Here is a 23651-nt window from a genome sequence, read left to right on the forward strand (position 1 = left end):
GAAATAGAGGCTTTTTCTACTATATTCTAACATTCAATACACCTAACTATAAACTGAGAACGCATAAGCAGATTATGAATGGACAATAATAAAAGGGGCCACTCCACTTTTTCTTATTTTTCCTTCCAAGTTTATTTGGGCCGATTGAGGAAATGTCCTGAACCTCTACTTTTCTTCCACCTTTAGGTCTTTTAATAGAGACGCAGACATCAAGGGTTTTTAGGACTGTCTCTTATGTGGGCACACTATACAACAGTTGAGATGTGTTGAATCCTCACGTCTCAGTTAGCACCTGGTTAGGATGTGAGGTACATCTGGGACACATGAGCTGAGGTCACAAGTCTTACCTTGTTCACAGTTCTCTACGGTCCCACACTGAGCCAACAGACCATCCAGCACCTGGAACACAGGCAGAAAACACCTTGATTTGTTCAGCTCTTCATATTTTGCACAATGTACAAAAGAATCACAGTAGGTCACATTAACACACACTTTCATAAATATATGAGCACATATCCAAAACAGAGCAGAGCCGCTTCTCACACCTCAAACCTGCTGAAACATGTGCAGGTCTGCTGATGTTTTAGTAAAACTAACATCCATCAGCAGTCTGGACTTCAACATGTTCACACAGATGGTAAAAGGTTCTACATTAAAGTCTTCCTCCTCCTACAATGCACTGCCATCCTGGCCTGCCCTTAAACAAAGTGTAAAGTCTAACACTTGTGTGTTTCTGTTCACAAGTTCATCTAAAATAAGTGTACATAGAATAAAACCCTGCTTGCTAAAAGCTCCATTTAGTAAAACCTGCTTTTAAAAAAACGAAACAATGATTATAGACTATAACACTCGTAAAAGGTGATATACCTTATATACCTGCTGGGACAAACATCCAAAATATGACCCCTCAGAAAGCTGCAGATACAATTTACTCGTCGCATAAAAACAATAGAATGCATGAAAGCAGAAACCGACTGACAATAACGTTAAAAAGAGAACAATCACATTTTTAACCACTTTTCATCACCCCCAAAACCCCTATTCCTCCAGAGCCAAGAGCTGAGCAAAGAAAAGACCCCCTCCAAAACCAATCAGTCACACTCATTATAACACAATGTAAAGAGAAGAAACTAAAAGCCTGCATCTGCCGTAGTGTTCATTCTTTAAGACTATGTACATTTTGAATAAATATAATAATGCAAGTTCATGTTATTTATCTGAAATCCTTAATAAAACTCCAGCAGATGTTAACATATGAAACTGAAGGAAACTTCATTAGCTAAATTAGTTAATTAGTTAATCTAACATGCTTTTATTTTGAAGTAAGGAATATCCAACCTCAGCACATCTGTCCAACATGACTGATCATTTATTCAGGTCCACAAGCATCAACACCACATTCACTTCAGTCACTGCTGCGGAGAGACGTCGCCCTCTTGTGGACACACACACACACCACACACACACACACACACACACACACACACACACACACACACACACACACACACACACACACACACACACACACACACACACACACACACACACACACACACACACACACACACACACACACACACACACACACACACACACACACACCGCACATGCACATCCTAACCATATGAGCTGAGAGAGGGTTTGTTCATTTGTTGTTGTTCACTTGTTTACGAGTATTTCCCTCCACGTGTCTATGTATTGCAGTGATTCCCGCTCTCAATCAGCTGATGGCTGTTTCTCATGTCCTGCAGTTGGTATTACACATCCAGCTGAAGGGACAACATAACCGCAGCATTTAGCAACAATCAATAGGTTACAGTTTGAAACAGTTAGCCCATAAGTTGATCAATACCTGACTGTTAGCTCATGTGTGATTCTATTCACTGTGCTCCCTTTATAACAAACCTGCAGCTCCCACTGACTGATACACAGTCAGCAGGTACAAGCAAATACAACCAATAAACACCCCACACACACACACACAAACACACACTACCACAACACCTCAGTAGTGCGTGTATTTGTAGTGAGGTCAGTTTGGGAGGCCGTAGGTTCCTGTATGGCAACCGTTTTACATATCCTTGGTATCTTAGGGCTCTTTCCTCCACTAGTGGGCTCTATTTCAGAACTAGTCAGACATTCTGTCACACTACTTGTCAATCTGTCTTACTAGTTGAAGGAAAAATGAGAAATGTTTTCCCGACTAGTTACAAAATAAGACTTACGCCAGGTGGCAAGTTTTTCAACAAATGGCCCTCTGGAACAGTGACACTGCAAGGTTGAATGGTTAAAGAGGGAGCGGCTAAAGGTCTGACATGGTGCTAGTCAAATATGGATTTGGCTCACTAGTTAGGGTCCAAATTCACATTTTCACAATTGATTCCGATGAGAACAGAGTGCCACTTTTCAGAAACACGCCGATAACGTCACTGTAGTAATTGGTTTAAAAGCTTGTTTTAGACTGTGTTTGTCAAACGGAAACTTTCAAAAATAAAGACCAAATAGTTCATTTGTTGGAGCAGATCGGCCGGCGGGCACTGGATGTGTTGTTTAGAGCCTTTACCTATACATGTATTTAACTGTAATATCCATTTTAATAGGGGATGTTGTGGATGGAAGGAATGGTGTGTTGTTGCTGGCAATGTGAACTTCAAGTCAAGGTCACAGTCATTAAGGAAATATGAACTCACCTCCCACTGCAGGTGAGGGGGAATGTTTCGGATCTGAAGTTTCCTGGTCCTGAGGAGAGAAGAACAACAAGAAGATGGTAAGTTTAAAGGTCATAAGATGAGTTCAAACTTCAGCAAACACATAGAGAAGCGGCACAGACGTTTGGGACTCACAGTCACAGTTTGATTCATAATGGTTCAAAAGACAGCAGCACAGTGTGTGTGAATGTGTTCCGAAAGGTTCCAGTTGATTGTATTCTCTCCCCAGATCGGAACATCCCATGCTATACATTTCTTGTATCTGTGCAATGCTCTAACCCTGACCACACTGCTTTAGCAATACATTTGACACAGGATATTGTTTTTGGTTAAGCTCAAATAATGTTATGGAAACCCTCTACCCACAGTTGCTCAATATTTTTAGACAGATTCATATCGCGACCAGAAGATAAACAGGGCTCTGATGTATTTATTTAATTTGCTACACATTATTGAAAAGTGACGCTGTGTTCTGAAAGAGCCAGCACAAGGTCTGCTGGAGTCATTCTGCATGAAAAGGAGCCATGTGCCTCTGCTTTCAACCTAAACATCGAAATGAAGTTTAGAAAGTGTCGTTTTTAGCTGTATATTCCTACATAAAGAAAAACACAATGTTTTATCTTGTATTTCAGTCAATGTTTATGCTGATGATTTTTCTAAGTAATGAATACCTTAACATGATTGTTTCATAATTGACTGTTGTACAACCTAGAGCAATGTGCTTTGGCAATACTGTATTTTGATATGGTCAGAGAGAAAGAGGGACATCATCAGTTAGATCCTTTGGATGCACAAACATATCATTGATAATGAATATTAGGTTAGAAAATACAGCATTAGCGTGATTTATCACCACTTCTGGAACATGCCACGCCCAAGATAAGGATTTCTCTACATTGCACTATAGCCTTAAGCCTGGTACAATCAACATAAACACCATTTTTGTCAACAAAAGACACCTTGCAGTCCGGCAGTGGCTCAGTCAGTAGGGGCTTGGACTGGGAGCCGTAGGGTCGCTGGTTCAAGTCCCCAACCAGACCTAAATATGGAGTGTGGACTTCTACTTGGAGAGGTCCCAGTTCACCTCCTGCCCTGCCGTGGTGCCCTTGAGCAAGGCACCGGACACCCCCCTTCCCCCCCACTCCCATTGCTCCCTGGGCGCTGTAAATAGCTGCCCACTGCTCCTAGTACTAGACTCCTGGTACTAGGATGGGTTAAATGCAGAGGCCAAATTTCACTGTGTGTGCTGTGTGCTCTGCATGTGTGACCATTAAAGAGGGTTTCATCCCTCCCTATTCAAAAAAATTGGTAACAAACAGGAACTCTTGTTGCCCATAAGGTGCTGATACTCTTCACCTTCTGCAACACGGTCACTGTAAACCCAGATCAACTGCTAGAAATGTATCCTTCCTGGCTTCTAATTCTGACATAACAACAAAAACACCTTTGCAAGTAGGGGGGGGGGGGGGCACAAAATCCTACACAGGTATACTTCCCCAACCCCCCCTCACACCCTGCTGCAAATGTCCGTATGAATGAAGAGAAGAGCGATCACTGTTACTGATGTCTCTCTGGTGTTCGGAGAGTTTGTCTACTCTTGTCGGCAACTTCAAAATATGAAATATCTGGAGGCCCATGTCAGGCTGACAAATTAGGGGGTACAGGACCTTCAGATCTACAGGTTTATCGACAACTATTGATTGATAATCAAGACAGAGATAAGACAGATAACTTCATGCTAACTGAGTGTTAAACCGTTGGCGTATCATGCATAATTAGTCTCCCAGTATATGAACGTATTCTGCAATATTCCATGTTTTAAATCGTATCCCCAGTGTAGTGCTTTGTGTTCCTGTGGACAGTTAGCAGACAGCTGACGTCCAACACATTCAGCGTCTCTTGCTGATTGTTCTACATGTCCCTCGTCTCCCTGTTAGTTTAATATAATCAAATGTAATCCCATTGTGCTTTTTTCTGCTTGGTTATTGGCCGTATGAGTGTCTTTTACAGCCAGTGACATAACAGTGCCTACCAACCATGTTTAAAACGTTTCAAGTGGAAAAGTTACTGCTACTCCGCTCGCCGTACAGGTAAGTCAATAGGCTGCCATCGCTAGTATCCTCTTAATATGGAGGACTTGCCGTTGATGACGTCACATTCCCATTCCCTAAAGCCCACCATTATGACGCTTCAGTTCTGGTTGTTGGAGAAACGCACTGAATCAACGGCAGTAGTGGGACAGCCTCCTGCTCAGCCACCCACACACAGGCTCAGTGGGGGAGGGGTGCTCTGCTGAACAGAAGAGTGCATGTGTGCAATCTTAATCCTGTGTTTTGCCATCATGGTTACATCAGTCTGTATGTATGCTTGCTGTTGGCACTGTCATCATGTATGTGCTTATGTTCCTTAAGGTGCGTCTTGACCGTTAGCACTTCACTGTTGCATATGGGCGATCACATTAAAGACCCTCCTCCCTTTAGCATACAATACATCAGGAACACAAAGCACTTTTTATAGCATTTATTTTAATTTCTTGTATTTTTATTACTGAACCAGTATTGTCTTATTAAATGTAGTTAATCAGAATACCTTATTTCGTCCCATACAGGGGACATTTACATGGTTACAGCCAAAGTGAAAAGCCAAAGAGGCATGCATACAATATTAAAGATAAAAATAGAAATTACACAAATTATAATTTACAAAATACAAATCTAGGTGGACAACAAAAAGTACCAGAAAGAGTCTTTAAAAAAAAAAATGGTGTAGTTTGTATAAAGTAGTGTTATTACAGATGTATTACCGTAGTATCGTCTAACTACAAGATAGCAGCCACTAATAATACAATTATAAAGAGGTATATATATATATATATATATATATATATATATATGTGTGTTATTGTCTTTGTTGTTAAATGGGTGGGGTTAGGGTAAGATATCTCCCATCATTTTTTTATTTAAATTGTGTTAGCTGTAATTTGGCCCTTCATTGTGTTTATTTGACAAATAGTCTACAGATTGTTATCTTTCACGGTCAACTTTTATATATTTTACTTTTTAGTTATTTAATGTTTGATTATTTTCTACTCTTTTTTATTTTTCAAATGATGTGCATTGCCTTGTTTTAACATGCTGCTTTGACAAAAAATGTGGGATCAATAAAGAATATCTTATCTTGTCTTTAAGTTAAGAGTACGTCTAGAGCTGAAACGTCTTGGGATTCATTCTGAAACTGATTCCTACACCGGACTGTTTCCATCTGGTGCAGCACCTCTGACACTTGGTCTTCTTCCTGAAGCTAGCCGAGCAGTGGTCCCTTTTTACCGCTCTTTATCCAAACCCCACCCAACTTAACATCAATGGCCCTAAACCCCAACAACAACCATCTCCACCCCAAATAATAAACCCCACCCAAAACCCCCAGGAGGCTCCAGCACATTAAGTCTTGTGTGCATCCAAAATACCTGGCAACCCCCATCCAAAACACAGAAAAGTCCTTTGATCCTTGATCAATGCTCAGCTATAATCACCACCTCCATCCCCCCGAACCTATCGAACACACGTGAAAACAGCAGCATACCTTTCACATCAAACCCCACGACACCCACACACATGCAAAGTCCCACCTTATCAACACATCAACTGCCCATTATGCTCTCCAACGCTCCAGCACGGCCCCCCATAACACACACACACACACATCCCAACCCCCAACAAGCCACCAAAAGTGAACTTGTTTGACCCCTACCGTCGCCGCCTGCCAACCCATAGCCTATCCCGTTGGCTGAAACGAAACCATGGCAACAGGCTAGGAATGGGCGGGCGAAAAAGAAGGATGGGCAGGCGGATGGACGACAGAATAACATGCCTAACATTTGCTAACATGCTCGTTCACTCAGCTGTTAAACATCTTCTACCTTCATGGTGGAGGCCTGCCTTGTTATGACTCCCACGCTCTTTCAACCTGAGCTAAATGCTAAATAAACACTTAGTCATCACTGCCTTCCTCAGTTTAATTGTTCATTAAACTGAAATATTTCAGTAGAGCTGAATAGAAGTGTAAGAGAATAACATGTTCTATTGGATATATATTAGCGACACTAAAAAAAGAAATCTACTCTGAAACTCTCATCCCTGACTCTTTGTTGATATGCAGAGATGGAGAGTCAAAGAAGCTTCTATCTACTTGCCAGCGGTGTGAACCTGGAAATGTTGAGTACCCCAAAGTTTTATGTTAGAAATGTATAGTACAGGTCCCGAGCACATAGAGACTGCCAGATGCTAACTTGCATATGATGGGCAATTTGCACAATTGGCGTAAATTATTTTCATAAAACTTTGGGTTTCTCTAAATTTCCGGGCTCACACTAGGACTCGCTGTATGAGATGGCAGATAGACTAATATGTCTTGGGTTTAAGGTAAAGCCGGAGCCTTGGATAGGAAGGTTTTAAATCCATGCTCAGCTCCAGCCGCCAGGGAAACAAAGAACTAGGGAAGAAAGAAAAGAAGCGAAGAGGATGAAAAGAGTGGTCCTCTAGGTCGTGCAGGAGGAGAGGAAGGCTTTCCTCTGGTAGGGGTCAAAGGCCGAGGGTTGCAGCTCTTCAGACCAGAGCGAGGGGCCCTTGGACCCAGCGAGGCTTGTCTGTGTGTGAGCGCATCGGCCAACTCATTCAGCTCTTCTTACTTTAAAGAAAGACGGGGTATATGTTGCCTTATATATCGACACCTGCATGAGGTCCAACCAGCATGTTCCAATCCTCTACTTAATGATCTGCAGTGATACAAACCCTTACTACAGAAACATAGACATTTGAAGTATATTGTTAATATTGTTGCTAATGTCAACCTCTATGAGAGACAGCTCACCCATCCATAAAACCAAATAAAACAAAAACATACCATCCACAATTTAAATTACTTTTTGTCCTAAATAATTAAATTAAATTGAATCATTTGAGGGGTTTTTTTGTGCTTAAAGGTGGGGTAGGTAATTTTGGAGAAACCAACTCGAGATCGCTAAAATTTGAAAATACACAGCCGAAAAAATCTGCCACTTCCTTACAGAGCCCCTCCTCCAACACACACGAACGCGCACATGACCAATGAGGGCACGAGATAAGTTTGTGCACAGATGGAAGGCTGACAGGCAGGTAGGCCATCCAGTTATTTTAGCTGGGCCGGCTCAGATGATTGGTCGTACTTTTTACAGTACTACGGCTTCCACAGATGACATTTCTTTATGGATTTTTTGTCAAAGCACTTAAGATATTCATTGCTATCGGGATGTTAAGAGCATTCCATGGAATATGAAAAAAAGTGTATCTCGAGCCGGTTTCTCAAACTTACCTACCCCACCTTTAACCAGACTTAAAAAAAACATACTTTTTGTATATTTCATTGCCTGTTAGACAATCTCCTACCTAATTATATGGCGGTTTGAGGGAAGAATATCACTTCACTTGTGCAATTTGCCTATCATCATTTGACTTAGACAACAATTTAATGATATCATAAAGAACTGAAAATCAGCAAAGGTCCTCACTAAAATGCTGAGTCAACATTATAAGCAGCTGATGGCTGAGCTTCTTCAGGTCTTGGTGGTTGGAGACTTATGGCGCATTTCCACTACACGGCCTCGCTCGGCCTCGCTCGGTATGGCTAGGCCTAGTAGGCCTTGTTAGGCCAGGCTCACTTTATGGCGCATTCCCATTACAGTTTAGGAACTGGGGTAGTATCTATAGTAACGCAGTGTAGGCGGAGCCGTGACGTCGTCTTCAATGCGAAACACAAAACCAACACAGCCGTTAGCTGTTAGCCCTCAGAGTTCACAGCTCCTCATATATGTTCAGAAACTAGACAAAAGTTAAACAAGTACAAACCACAGACTGCCTGTGTCATGGCGAATATAGTCGCTGCTTTATTTATGTCTGTATAGGCCGTTGTTGTGAGTGTGGACGGTCGGAGCATATACTGCGTTAGCTTAGCCAATCTCCATTTAGAAAACACGCATTTTAAAAGGTTTTTGGAGATCGAATTTCTATTTGAAGCTTTACCCAACTACTTCCACCGTTTTACACGCACAACCGAGTGCAACACCATGAATGTGTCCAAGAAGAAACCTTCTGAGAAGCATGGGCAGGCAACATTACAAGAGATATAAACACTTTTTGCCTGAAAATGCTCCAAAGTTAAGTTGTACAGAGTCCACTTGAAACATACTTTAAAATTCCAAATACCAAAGACATGCACTCAATAAAGTCAATAGAGGGCGCTACGGCGCCACCCAACCCCACCCCTTCCTCCTCTGTAGAAAGTGTTTTTTTTTTATTATACATTTTTTATATTTTTTAAATAAACTTTAACTAGTTATCCTCAAAATGTTTGTGTTTAAAAGTACAATAATGTTTAATATATAACATCTAAAACATTACAGTATGTTTCATTACCGCTACCTGAAAACTATGCAAGCAATAACTAAATTCAGCCAATCAGTGTCCTCAGATCTGAGGGCCAAGGGGCGACTTATTCAGCGCCCAAGGCAGTCTGTGCGCGGGAATACTTTGAGGTAAAGTAACAGTTTTTGAGCAAGAGGGCTGTTTGTGCAAGTACTTCTGGAGACTCCAGGGGCCTCATTTATAAAGCCTTGCATAGGATTCTCGTGGGAAGGTTGCTTACGTAGGACAAAGCAAATAAATACGCAAACATTTTCCGACGACAGAACAGCTAAAAAAGATTTTGGTTCTTTTGGGAAGGTGGAGACAAATCACATTGTTTGGTGGATGCAGTTTGAACCAGAGTAGCAGCATGAAGGTGGGATCGTCACCAAAATAAATAAGTGGTCCAAAATAAGTTAATGACAAAATACACATAACCTTCCTCAGGCAGTGTGTCAGTGTGTTTGTGCCGGGGACAGGAGACCCCCCATGATGAGAAACTGTAAGAAAGTATCGGGGGATCCCTGCGGAGTGGAGTCAATTCATGTTTTTATTTTTATTTGGTGGTTTGTGTTCCAGCTGTCAATCAGCTGTGCACAGCGTCTCCACTGCAGCATGTGCGTCTCAACCCCCCCGCAGCAACTCTATATCCACCAGTTAAATGAAATAAAACAAATGTGTTGTGTTATATTAGCTGCCAAATCTACCACATATGGTGTTCTTAGTTTCCATACCTCCTGTGTTTTATGAGCGACTTATCAAGTCTTAGCAAACGGCATAAAACATGATTAAACATGATAGTAGATAAAACCATGCTCGTATCTATACAACCTATAGAAATGCAAAACGGCGTCAGTTTAGACGTAATTCTGTCCTTCTGCTTACCGCATCATTTATGAGAATACATGTCATAACATTAAGACAACATATTCGAGGTGGTTTTCTCCAAGTTATGTTTTTGTGTGCACTGAGAGGTCTCAAACAGGAGTTTGTTTAATCATTTTAAGATTGGCTTCAATAAATGTTTGCGAATTAATTCTTCATATATGATACATGAGAGGTAACATTATATTTATGGTATTATTTTCACATATTTCTCTCCATTCTTCCTTCTGCCGGTGTCGCAGTTTCTCGTCTCTCCCGTTTTTGTGCGTACGCATGGGTCAGAGTTTGCGTGGAGGACCGCACATTTTCCCGTCAGACGTACGCCATCTTTTGAGCGTACGCACCGTTTATAAATGAGGCCCCAGACCTTGGTCCCAGTTTATACAGTTAAATTAGTCTTACAGTTTACATTGTATAAACTATGTCCAGGACAAGGTGTTTGGAAGTTTTCATTCATAATCAACCACACTTAAGATTATGGAGGTTTACCACACTACTCACACAGCTGACTTATAGCATCTATTTCTGTGTGATAATACACTACTCTAATAGGCTACATCGAGCTCATTTTGATGATTTTTTGTCCGATCAGTATCACTCAGCAGGCTTTGTAAGCCCTTCTACAAACCCAGGCAGGGAAAGCTCCCCTGCAGTGCCAGTCAGATACTTTCAATCTGTTGATTAGTCCCCCCCTCCCCCCAAACATCACCAGAAGTCATAATTGAAGGGATTATTTTACCACTTAAAGCAGCACCGTACTATAATTTTCAATGTATTGAATGACTACCAAAGTCTACTTTGTGACGCTTTTTTAGATAGCTAATGCTTTTGAATTGTTTAGTTTACTTTAAAAAGTTGTACAGATAATATTTAATGTTTAATAATAATAATAATAATAATAATAATAATAATACCAAAAAAAAAAGTAATTCGCCCACAGAGCTTTTCGAGAAGGTGCAGAATAAAAGCATCTCCTGCTCTTTCTAAAAACCAATGTATTATGATTGTCAGATAATTTACTTGAGCGCGTATGTGTGTGCGTGTTAGCTTGGTAAGCAGTGCTTGTTTTAAGCTGATTACATCTGAGACAGGCAGTCACATCACCAGCTAGAAGGTCAATGACAGATGTTCCCAGAAAGAGGAGCAATACACACCGATACACATGAATAAAACAACACACACATTAACGCAGGCATGCTGCCATTCACATGTCATCCAAAGATCAAACAAGACTAAGAATTTCAGGGGAAATGTGTGTGTGCTGTTAGTATCTCACCACTCCCAGTGGGACATTTCAAGGCAGATGAAGACGTGTTTGACTGACACCTCTTCCAGCAAAGCGTATGCAGGTGATTAATATTTGCATGATTAACATGCAAAGATATTTGTTGCCACTCACATCACAAAAGTAGTTTCATTACAAATGTTGGCCATTTGTACACAAGCTCTCTATTATCTCTAAATAATTTTCTACCTATAATCGTTTTTTTTTCATCGTTTTCTTCCATTTTATTTTATTTAAATGTGTTCATATGCACCATGTCCACCAAATTCCTCGTATGTGTAAACCTACTTGGCAACAAACTTGTTTCTGATTCTGTACTAGCTTTAGTAGCAGGTCATTTTTACTATTCGTTTTAAGAATTGCTTTAATTATCCATGATTGTTGAATAAGGTAAGAATCTGTAGCATCAATGGAACACCTGGACAGAGGACAACAGGAACCCAGCCTGAGTTACTTCAAGTGTGTTCAGATAACAGGCTTCATATTCAAACAGCTGGAGCAGACTGCTTCACCTGAGCTGCTCCACACACTGCTAACGGCTTGTCCACTGGTTCAGTGGATAGAGCATTATCTGCTGTCTGCATGGGGCTAAGGTCAGCTCACCAATATACCACATGACAAACTACACTAAACTGATCAGAATTACAGACTGAATAAACAGCGACAGATCCCTGCAGCCAGGCTCATTTCACACTACATGTCATTTCAACGCAGTTTCTCCCCTGAGCTACAAATATCAAAATCAACACAGTTAGTCACAATGACAAGTTCAAAAAGTGTAAAAACAATCAACATTTTACAGGGGTTGATTTGCTGGACTATTTCTTGACACACGTAAAAGGCTAGCCGTTTTCACACTTTTTGCTAAGCTAACATGGCATACATACACACCACTGATTCTTGAGAAAAGGGACAAAACAGGCCCTACATTGAAACGTCTTCTTTATGTTTAAAATCAATAAGTTAATAATAATAAAATTACTTTAAAAGTTACATCTAAAGGACCTGTGTATACTCATGAAGTTCATATTACTTATTTCTTCTAGTTATCTCATAGGAATTTGTTAAAATGTGGGCTCTGTACTCAAGAGTTTCATGTAACTTCACCTGCCCTCATCAAGAGGTCACAATTTCAACTTCAATGCATAAATATAAATATCAAATGAAAGAAATGGTAAAATAACATATCATACATGACAGTATCAATTGTCTAGTCTTTCTCTCGGCAAGAGAGTTTGCCAAAATGTCAAACGGTTCCCTTTTAACAGGACATGGGGAACACTGTCCTTTTAGCTGTTGTGTCTCCGCTGGCCTCAACAATAGCTGCTGTTTAGAAAGACCCATACAGAGAGGCCATTACAAGCCTTTACAATGCAGCTGGCCCTCAGATGTCCCCTTGTACCAAGCAATTGCTGGCTGCAGGCTAGAAGAGCACACAAGTGCAGGGGGTTAATATTTCATGAGAGCTTTTTAGTCGGTATAAAATCACAGATTAATTTTTCATTGTAAATGGTGAGGAACAAGTGGGTTGAGGCAACTAAACAACGTCATCCAGCGTGAACATTCTTATCATCTAATCCCGTCCACCTGTCTTCTGCATACCTCCGTAGCTCCATCCTCTACTTTCTGCTGCTGAGACGGCTTCTTCAGCATTTTAAGCGCTCCCAGGCTCCCTCATCTTAAATTCAATAAATGTTAAGAGTTTTGGTAAGAGTCCCAAAACAAAGTCTGTGGTTAACTTAAACTTGGGAAATGTAAACGTTTTCTTCTTTCACAATAAATATTTCAGTAAACACAGCAATGGTGAATGTCTTAAAACTGATTTGTGTGAAGGGAGCCCTTGCAATGCTTAGTTCAGGTTCCACCTTCGAAAATACATCATCCTTGCACCACTCTATTAGGGTGCAGAGACGAGAGGTCAGGCAAGGACGATCTGCAGGCTGGTTTCTACTAGAGGTGATGCAGGTGCACCACCAGTGATACTGATGCGCCCCCTTCTGAATACCTACAGTAGTTAAAGGAGTTTTTCCTCAGAGTTGAAGGCTTTGGATGTAACGTGCAGTTGTGAATAGATAGCAGTGGCAGGAGGATAAAGGAAGAGGAAAACAAGAAAGGGGAGGCAGAGAAAGGAAGGAGGACAGATTCTGTGTTAAATAACCTGTGTAGAGCAGAGTGTGAACTGCCAGCTGTAAATGTGTGAAAAAATAAAGAGCCACGGATAAGGATAAATAGTATTGCCTCCTCTTCCCTATCAACAATCCATTTAACCGGTTTTCCTACTTTGAAAAAACGTGGAGTTTTCTTATCTTCGCAACCTTTACAGGAATTAGCACTCCCTGCGTTTTGAATGCACTAATATCTGATTATTGTCTATGAGGGAGATAGTATTGTTATTATTTGTAAATTGTCTATGTGTTTGGTTTGTGAAGCACAAGAGCTATTTAAATAAAGTTTGATTTGATTGATCTGATGATATACCTGGGTGCTATACTCTGTATGACCCTTACTTATTCAGTTAATCAGAGCCCTGATACATCCCTGGTCGGCCCATTCATTCAGAACTTGCATCTTCTCCTGACAATCAACTCACTTTACACCAAGAATGAAACATTGATCACGCATCATGTGAGAAAAGCCACAGCCTTTCTTACTGCTCTTTAAGAGTGGACAATAGAACAGAGATACAGAGAGAAACCGAGGCCCTCATCACTCCCTGATTTGCCCAGACTTATAGGGGAAAGGTCATCTCGCTCACTTGCTGCAATCTCATTGGTCCACTAACAACTACTCAAGGATGGATCGTGACCAATCAAAATGTAATAATGACGCCACTATGAGCATTGTGTGCTAACAGCTCAAACGCTATCTGCAAAGGCACTCAATATACAATATTTATGTGTGTGTGTGTGTGTGTGTGTGTGTGTGTGTGTGTGTGTGTGTGTGTGTATCCTATATACTTCCCATAGGTTTTCAGTACTTTCACTTAGTAAATATATCTGCATTATCTCCTTTTATGATGTTTTTATTTATTTATGTTGGCTTTTTCAGGAGAAAAGGATTAAACATGTTCTAATATGGCTTTAATAGTTTAGCAAAAACTATATTCAAAAAATATATATTAGGTAAACATTTATTTATTTTATTAAAAGAAAATATATATTTTATATATATAATGATTCTTATAATTTAAGCTCCCACCACGTCACAGGAAGAAAATACTAAATGTTGCATGGCAGTGCACCTTTTTTAGCAAAACACACACACGGACATAAGCTACATGGAATAGTATCAATTAGAATAGAATACATATGCATAAGAAATGTGGACTTGCGTCTCATGTTATAAAGTTTAGAGCTGTACAAAGGAAAGGGTGATTTAAGGAAGATTATGGCGGTCACAATGTTAGTCAAGGAAGGGGGCCTCAGGTCTGGAATTGATTTATGGTTAAAAAAAATCAAAAGAGAAGGGTGGGGGTGTAACAGCAGGGTCAAAGTTCAGGCTCTGTTCTCCACTATGACCCTGCCTGCAGCTCGAGTGGCGGACCTCCATTTTGGAACGGCGAGATCTCCATTTTGAGAAGGTGAAGTTGCTTGGCCTCGCCGTTATGTAATTACAGTGACTTATTTCATTTTTTTTTTTACTGAAAAATACACCGCTTCCACCTCCCTTTTTGATTTTGTGACGTTTTCTCCGCGAAAAATTCCGCGGGCTGGTATACATTAGGAGAGCATTCATGTGAATTGAGCGTGCAGCTGGGAGGTGCTCGTGCTGATAGTGAAGCCTCGTGCAGAGGAAGTTCACTACATGACACAAGAGGAATGGTGGCGTGGATGTTTCCTACAGACATGACACCGCTAAGTGAAGACTGCCTACTTTTGAGGTGCTCAGCATCTTCCCCAGCGCGTCCCCCCTTCCTCTACTCGTCATTTTGTGAAGCTCATATCCATTTCCTGTGAGGGACACAGTGCGGGTCTGGAGGCCTACAGGAAGCCAGTGTATTGTATGGCTCTTCTTTAAAACCTGACTTGAAATCAATGTCATGTCCGTATGAAACAGTCCTAATGGAGTTTAGAGGAACATCAAGTTAAGGGTGACCTATGTTCGGCCTCGTAGGCTGGAGTAAATATCACTCTGACTGATATCAGTATTAATGGAGATCCTCTCGCTACATTGTTGCGCTGCGGAACAAAGACAGGTTCTGCACCGAGGACGTGCACTCCAGCTCCACGCCGTAGAAAGACCGTTAGAGGACGGTTAACGAATAGGCTATGTGCCGTCTCAACGTTGCATAGACACGCGTGGGCACGACCATTATGTGCTTCACCGCCACACCCCTTCTCTTTATCTCTCTCACACATACACATCCTACATGTGAGAGCCAGTAGGCGGCCATTTTGACCAACGCCCATTTACTACAATGAGTGTGCAGTCACATGACAGCTTAGATTCAGCGCACATACACATGCAGGAGGGGGCAACACATGCGCCATTACATGAATCTGAAGCGGGGGGGGGGCGCGCTTTGCTGTCTGCACAATCACATAGATGTAGCCTACTATCGATATAGAATTACTTCGTAGCCTACACATAATTGTTCGTATACTCTCCTGTCAACACAACAACATGCACTGAGTTAAAGTGGACACACCTCCCTCCATGTGCGCTTAATTGTGACACTCCACCTCTAGAAACTATTTAAACAGTCTATGGGAAACAATAGATCCTGGATTATAGTTAGGCTATCTACATTATCTAATCACCTCCTAGATAATGTAGAGCGTGCATATGTATAGGAGTTGAGCACGAGCACGCCCCTTCATTCATAACGAGCGAAAAACAACTCGGATGTTACTACAGCGGCGCGAGGGACAGGGGGGCAGGGGGGCGTACTGCAGCCCTGAGATGCGGGGGGAGGGGGGTTTTCTATATCATGTGCGGGTTTAGGGCAGCCAGGAGGGAATAACAGAGGAGTTCTCTCCCGGTGTGAAGGCTTTCGTCCCTGCTGGAGCACCGGCTGTAGCTCCAGTTAAATCCCCGCGCCGCCTCCCGGGGCTGCCTGACCGCGGAAGGATGTGGAATAAAATAGCACACAGATAACATTTCCAAACATAAAAAGAACAGAGGGCTTTTGAATCAATAACCAAGCCGCTTGAGTAGCCTTCTTTTGTTTCTATTTCCAATTACAGGCTGTGATGTGGCAGAAAAGTGACACGGGTGTGGGGTTAAAATTAATGGAGAAAATATAGTGCCACGTTCTCTGTACTGTAGCCTAGTATCTGTTCGTGTCAGACATGTTTCTAAAGACACCGCTTAACCTCAGTTGTGAGAGCCCACGAAGGATCATTGTGGAAATCATTGTTATAATGTAGACGTAGTCTCCTAAAGAGAGGAAACAATCAGAATACTGCGTTTGAAATAACCGAAACTACTTTCTAGATGGTGGGCTGTACGGACACTGCAGCGGAAACTATTATCATCATTGATTCAGTAACTGTGATACAAGAGAACAAAATTGGAACAAAATCGAACAAATAAAATTCAAAATAATTACAAGCTCATTCGTTTTTATGTCTGGCCTTTTTTAACTGATATGGAGAAAACGGTAGAATCTCTTTTGAAAATAATCAATTATTGTATATATGTGTTGTAAGAAAATGTGCCTCGAAATATGTTTTCTCTTTTAAACTTCAAGACTTCCCACAGAAAAGACACAATGTGATAAAACAGAAAAATAAATAACAACAGAAAAAGGACCAAAAAGTATTTGAAATAATGTCTGAGTATATCACTGAATCTAACTGAATCAATACAATACACTATTTCAAATGTCATTAAATCAAGAAAGTAGGCTTAAAAAAAGACAAAGGAAATAAAACTAATTTAAGACAATAAGCTTGTCATATATTGGTTACATTTTAGATTACATATTGGTCATTTTAGGGCATGTAAGAATTGCATGTAAAGCTGAAAAAAAAGAATTGACAAATATTCACAAATTTGTTTTTTAAAAAGTGTGTTTTTTAAACAGATTTTCTTACGCACATTCATACCCATTTCTGAAAATAAAAGACAAAGCAAAAAAAGGACTTTTACTAAGAGAATAATACAATCTGGATGATATTAATAGAAATGTCATTGTTCTCTTAATAATTTATGAAATGTCTTACCACTTAACGTATATGTGAAAACTAGAGAGATTCAGAAATTCAAACCAGGTTATCTTTGTGCTGTTTAAAAAAGCTGCAGAAAACTAAGAAATGTGCAGGAAAGATATGTTTAACGTTTGTAAATAAAAGGGACATTTAGTCATTTACCTTTGCCTTTACAATATGAATACCTGAACTTAGTGGAATAGTGTGATGATATCACACTATAATATATATAGATATAATAATCCTCTTGATAATAGCTGGTTCTTCACTAGGAAAATTGTAGAAATCTTTTCCATTAATCATTTTATTGTATTTTTTATTGTTGTGATCATAAACTAATTTATTCCACTAATTCTCTTATAGGAAGATTAAACAACATTGTGTGGTTATTATAATTTAGAATCACGCTCATGTCATGGCTGCTTAAATCAAACAATAAAACATTTGCATTGTTTTTCTTCCTTTAAGTTCGAGGAGTCAGTGAAGGCAGCGCGGCCTCCTCCTAAAAAACAAAATGGGGGAGAAGGAGGAAGAGGGGGAGGGAGGAGGAGGAGGGAGTTCCTGCTTTGTCTAAATGAGAGCGAGTGTGTGTGACGTCAGCCTTCACTGTTTTGAATCGGCAAGGAACAGGGCGGGACCAGCAGCAGCCAATAGCGAAGCAGCAAGGAAAGGGGCCCGTCTCCACACACACACACACACACACACACACACACACACACACACACACACACACACACACACACACACACACACACACACACACACACACACACACACACACACACACACACACACACACACACGCACACACACGTGCGCGCTCACACACACTTCCTTGGATTGCATAGCGGTGTTTGCTGCAGAGGGCCAGAGTCTCAGATTCGCTCCCTTCAGCTCTCAGATACTGACATGATGAGAAGAACACTGAGGAGAGGTTCATCAACTAGATTAGAACACTTCGCAAAAACAATGGAAAGTACTACTGCCACTGAAGCATACACTATTTAAAATATGTGTACTATTATAAGTACTGCTACTGCTGTCAGTTCCACTACTTCTGCTGCTTAAGCATAATAGACAGCTGCTGGAATCAAAATCAGTTTTGTTACAAAGTACGTTTACACACACAAGGGATTTGCTGTGGTGTAAATGGTGCATTACAAAAAATAGTACTATTATTAAAGCTATTTGAAAACAATTTGAAAGACTATTGTAACACATTAATATTTGATAGATAGATACTTTGTTGATCCCAAATTGGGAAATAATTTAGTTGCAGCAGCAATGTGTTGCATTACAATCTTAAAATCTCGAAAAAAAGTGTTAAAAAAAACAAAACAATAAACAGCAGCAAGTATATATAGATATATACAGTAAAAAGTACTAAATTATTACTAAAATAAAATAATACTCAATATAAAATGTTCTAGTTAGAATGTTCAATAAAAGACCAATCATTACAGTAGCAATAATATGATATACATTACAGTTGTGTAAAGCAGATATGGAGAGGGAGAGACTCAAACCATGAGGCGGTGAGTTCTCTGCCTGCCAGAGGTGAGCTGTTATAAAGTGTTATGAAAGTTGGCAAATTAAAGACAATATTTGGACAAAATATAAATATGTGAGAAACTGAGTACAGTAAAATAAAAGGAAAAATACTATATTCAACGTGGGGAGCTGCATGCGCAGATTTAAATTAGATAGTGTGGAGCAATAATGTGCAATCTGCAGGATTGACAGAATGAAAAATAACAAGATATTGTTCGCATGATAAGCATTAATATAGAGTCTCTGATGTAGCTGAGGGGGAGTGTCAGTGGGGGTCCCGGGCATTCTTAATGAGGCCGGTAGCAGACATGTGAACGACTGAAGCTTTAAAAGTCTTTTAAAAGTGTCTAAATGAGACTATTAAAAGGTCATCAAGCTAAACATTTATGTTAACCTAACTTCAGGTTTGTTCAGGTGGTTGCATTTACACTTCAACTATTATAAAAGTGGTGTTAATATGTGGAGATTATCCTGCTGAACTAAACATGTATGTATCATAAACGTGTTTACAGATCTTATTTTCTGCAGTATACTAAAAATCCCATTGCTTTTTGTTAAGGGAGTCTTCCGGGTTGCAGCTACAAGAAAACCCTCATCAGATCACCACTCTATTAGGACTACCATTGCAACACTCCAATACTGTAAATATAACATTATTACTATACGAGAAATAATTCTACGGCTGCAACAATACTACATTAATGCTTTGCTCATTCATTAATCAGGAGTATTAATCAGGAGTATTAATCCAATCATTGTGAGAGTGGGAGTCCTTCAAACATGAATAGGAACATTTACATAAAGGGAAAGGTAACTTAATAGTTTTTGGACCATTTGATGCTCACATGGCCCTGAGAAGAATTAAGCTGGCAATGCCATGTCATTAAAACATAAATAGTGGTACCACTGATGTTAAATGAACTGCATTTGCTAACACTAACCCACAGCGCTTTACAACCCAAGTCAGCCTTCAGCCATTCACACACATCTACTCAGAGGCAGCCATACGAGGGGCCACCTGCTCAAAGGATACATTTTACTTTTCATTTCATGTTTCTGTACACCATTTTTTTTGGTATGTATATTAAATGTTTAGATGTTTAATAGATTGGTAAATTAGAGAGTATTCTAATTTATTCTGTATATTTTATAGTGTTTGGATACTCCTCTGAATATTGTTTTTCTTTTTACTGAGAATATTGTTTTTGAATGTTACATTTGTATTCTATTATCAACAAATGTTGTAATTATTGTAGATTGACTGTCAAAATGCTGCCTGCTAACAATTACCCAACTTGGGATAAGATAAGTATCCGGCTATCTATCTAGCTCTGCGAGAGCGCGAGCGCGAGAGCGAGCGAGCGGCGCGAGCGCGAGAGCGACGAGCGAGAGAGCGAGCGAGAGCGAGCGCGCGAGCGAGCGCGAGAGCGAGGGAGCGAGCGAGCGAGGAGCGAGCGGAGCGAGCGAGCGAGAGAGAGAGCGAGAGCGAGCGAGCGCGAGAGCGAGCGAGCGAGGGAGCGAGCGAGCGAGCGAGCGAGCGAGCGAGCGAGCGAGAGAGCGAGCGCGAGAGCGAGCGAGCGAGCGAGCGAGAGAGCGAGCGAGCGAGCGAGCGAGCGAGCGAGCGAGCGAGAGAGCGAGCGAGCGAGCGAGCGCGAGCGAGCGCGAGCGAGCGCGAGCGCGAGAGCGACCGAGCGAGAGAGCGAGCGCGAGCGCGAGAGCGACCGAGCGAGAGCGAGCGAGAGCGCGAGAGCGACCGAGCGAGAGAGCGAGCGCGAGCGAGCGAGAGCGATCGCGAGAGCGAGGGATCTATCTATCTATCTATCTATCTTCTATCTATCTATCTATCTCTATCTATCTATCTCTATCTTATATCTACCTATCTATATATCTATCTCTATCTCTATATCTATTATCTAATATCTATCTATCTCTCTATTTATCAATCTATCTCTCTCTCTATCTCTCTATCTATCTATCATCAGGACAGACTTTCCTTTACACACATTCACATTTTAGAAGCGATTTGGGGTTTGTTATCTTTCACCCAAGGTCTACTTCTCACATGTTTAAATCAGATCACTTCTTCAGCTTTATTATTCCATACTGCTGAAATCCAGAGCACTCAGTCGGTGAATATTCTGCCGTCTTCACAATCAGGGACTCTTGTTCCTTTGTGTCCAAAAATACATCTGTCAATCACCCTGTCAGAGTCGGTGCATTACATTTGCCTCTGTTCTGAGTGAGCCCGAGTCACCCTACACACACCTCCAGACCACGTGAGCGGGCGCAGTGGCTGTGATATGGCACACCCCCGACTTGCACACACCCCTTTAGAGAGGGGGGAGGGGAGGGAGGTTTAACAGTTAGTGCGCTGGAGGGAGCTCTCTCATTCCTCCTCTCTTTCCCTTTACTTCCTCCCTCTGCAGCTCATATATGTCTGCATTTCAATGTGTGTGTGTGTGTATGTGCATGTGGGCTGCAGCACATGCCTGTATGTGATCATGTGACCAGCAACCATCGCCTCCATTTTAACTCTTAAAGAAGAGGAGACGGAGAGAGAAGAGGATCATGGGAGAGAGAATAATCTATCACAAAATGAGATCATAATTTAAGTATTGTGTTAAAATCTTCCACTGAATGCAATCTCGTCCACACTAAGGGCCTCAGTGTGGCCCCTGCTTAACAGCAAGTGGCCAGGGGTCGAACCTCTCTCCTAAAGTGACACTAAGGTCCTTACACAAGCTGATGTTCGGCGTCGACAGATGTCGATAGATGTCTGGCCGTCGATGAGCGTCCTGTCGCCCTACTCAGATTGGTGTGTCCCGCCCCGTCGTGTCGTTTCGGCCGTGCCGACACCTTCCGCCGGCTGTCGGTAAAAGGCCGTCGGCTAAAGAAATCACTCTGATTGGCTGTTCAGCTTAGCGAATCAGTGCATGAGAAGCTAAACGGAAGTGAGGGACCCAAACAAACTACTAAGAAGAAGAAGAAGAAAGCTGTTTTTATTAAGCTGATGAGTCTGCAGAATTAAGTGTGCAATTAACACTTTTTCTTACTTTAAAATGTGAAATCTATTTTTTCTCTTTTCTTTTTTAGGATACTGCTATTTTCACAATGGTGTACATATTTATGTATTGCTTATTTGTGTATACATTGTTTTAATAATTAGTGCTTCACTTCATCTAAAATATATTGTACGTTTTCACCTATAGAAAAGCCCAAACTATCTTTGCTGCTGTATTGCCTTACATTTCCTCACTGAGGGAAAAATAAAGGATTTCTGATTCTGAATCATGTACACCTTTAAAACCAACCAAATTCCTTCAAATCTGCGAATAATATCAATGAAGAAATTACGGGGGATTTTTTTGAGAAGTCTGTCTTAAAACACAATGTATGCAAGCAATATCTGCATATTTGTATACGTCTCTTATTATTTCATGGCGGCCGAGGAGCATTGCCCGCAGCCATTGACCTGAGATATGCAACAAGTACGTGGGACAACAAGTACGTGGGACTAGTCAAATCACACCACTCAAATCATTCAAAAATATTGCCAAGAAGGCTCAACAACCTATAGATTAGAAAACTCTAAGCAGAGTCCTGTGATTGGTCAATCGTCAGCACTCACTGCTTTCAATCACAACTCAACCATACCAACATTTTCCCTGAAATGAATTCAGATGTCCTGTTCACTTGAACATGAACCCCTCCCTCAATTCTCAATGTCGTATGCTGACAGTATTTAGGGAGCTGATGATGAATAAATCACTTGATCAAATTAAAATATACATTGAATTTAAAAATGGGAAACTGGCGTAGATAGAGCCAGAAATGATCAGCTGAGGTGTGACAAGTACTCAGATCTTGTACTTGAGTAAAAGTAGAAGTACTCAGATCTTGTACTTGAGTAAAAGTAGAAGTACTCAGATCTTCAGGGTTCTTACACCTTTTCCAAAGTCAAATTCAAGCATTTTCATGGTGAATTTTCAAGCTCTTCAAGCATCTTACAGCTGTTGTAAATTACATATTTATATACACATACTTATACTCAAATGATTATTTCCCTACCTCACATTAAATCAGATGTTCTTTATGCTATAAACAACCAAATGTGTGTTTCATAATAGCATTCTAGATGAGGATGAAAAATTAAAGAAAAGAAAACTAAGTTTAATATTTCAAAATGAGTGACCCATCTGTACGTAGACTGGGCATCCCATATAACCTGGCTGAGCCAATATAAAACAATCAGCCAAATAACTTTTCAATATATTATTGATTACTATTTTTGAGGTACTTTTAGCTTGGCAGTAAACATAAGTCAGAGGTAAATGGTGTACTTTTACTCCACTACATGTATTTAATACCTTTAGTTACTTTACAGATGTGGATGAATGATGTGAAATATAATCAAGTGTTAAATCAGACTTTAGTTCCACCTGGAGTAAATCCACAAGCTACCCTGCAGTATACAAAGTCATTCAAACTAGCTGCACCTTTACCAGCTTTGAGAACACTTTCATGATCAATCATTATAAAACATATCATATATATTATTCTGAAATGGACCAATCTGTACAATGACTACTTTTACTGTCGCTACTTTAACTATATTTTGACTTTTCTACTT

The 23651-nt window shown here is 40.7% G+C and overlaps 1 protein-coding gene across 2 annotated transcripts in view; it reads right to left on the reverse strand.

Moving 5' to 3' along the window:
* Window positions 1–23651, reverse strand: part of LOC117469301 (insulin-like growth factor 2 mRNA-binding protein 1) — a 67283-nt gene that overhangs the window by 17614 nt on the left and 26018 nt on the right. For both annotated transcript variants that reach the window (XM_034113723.1, XM_034113724.1), the window contains exons 3-4: window positions 2694–2742; window positions 348–399 (exon numbers count right to left, since the gene is read on the reverse strand). In XM_034113723.1, the coding sequence (XP_033969614.1) occupies window positions 348–399; window positions 2694–2742 (101 nt within the window). The remainder of the gene's footprint in view (window positions 1–347; window positions 400–2693; window positions 2743–23651) is intronic.

This window comes from Trematomus bernacchii, unplaced genomic scaffold (genome assembly GCF_902827165.1).
Source record: "Trematomus bernacchii unplaced genomic scaffold, fTreBer1.1, whole genome shotgun sequence".
Taxonomy (NCBI): domain Eukaryota; kingdom Metazoa; phylum Chordata; class Actinopteri; order Perciformes; family Nototheniidae; genus Trematomus; species Trematomus bernacchii.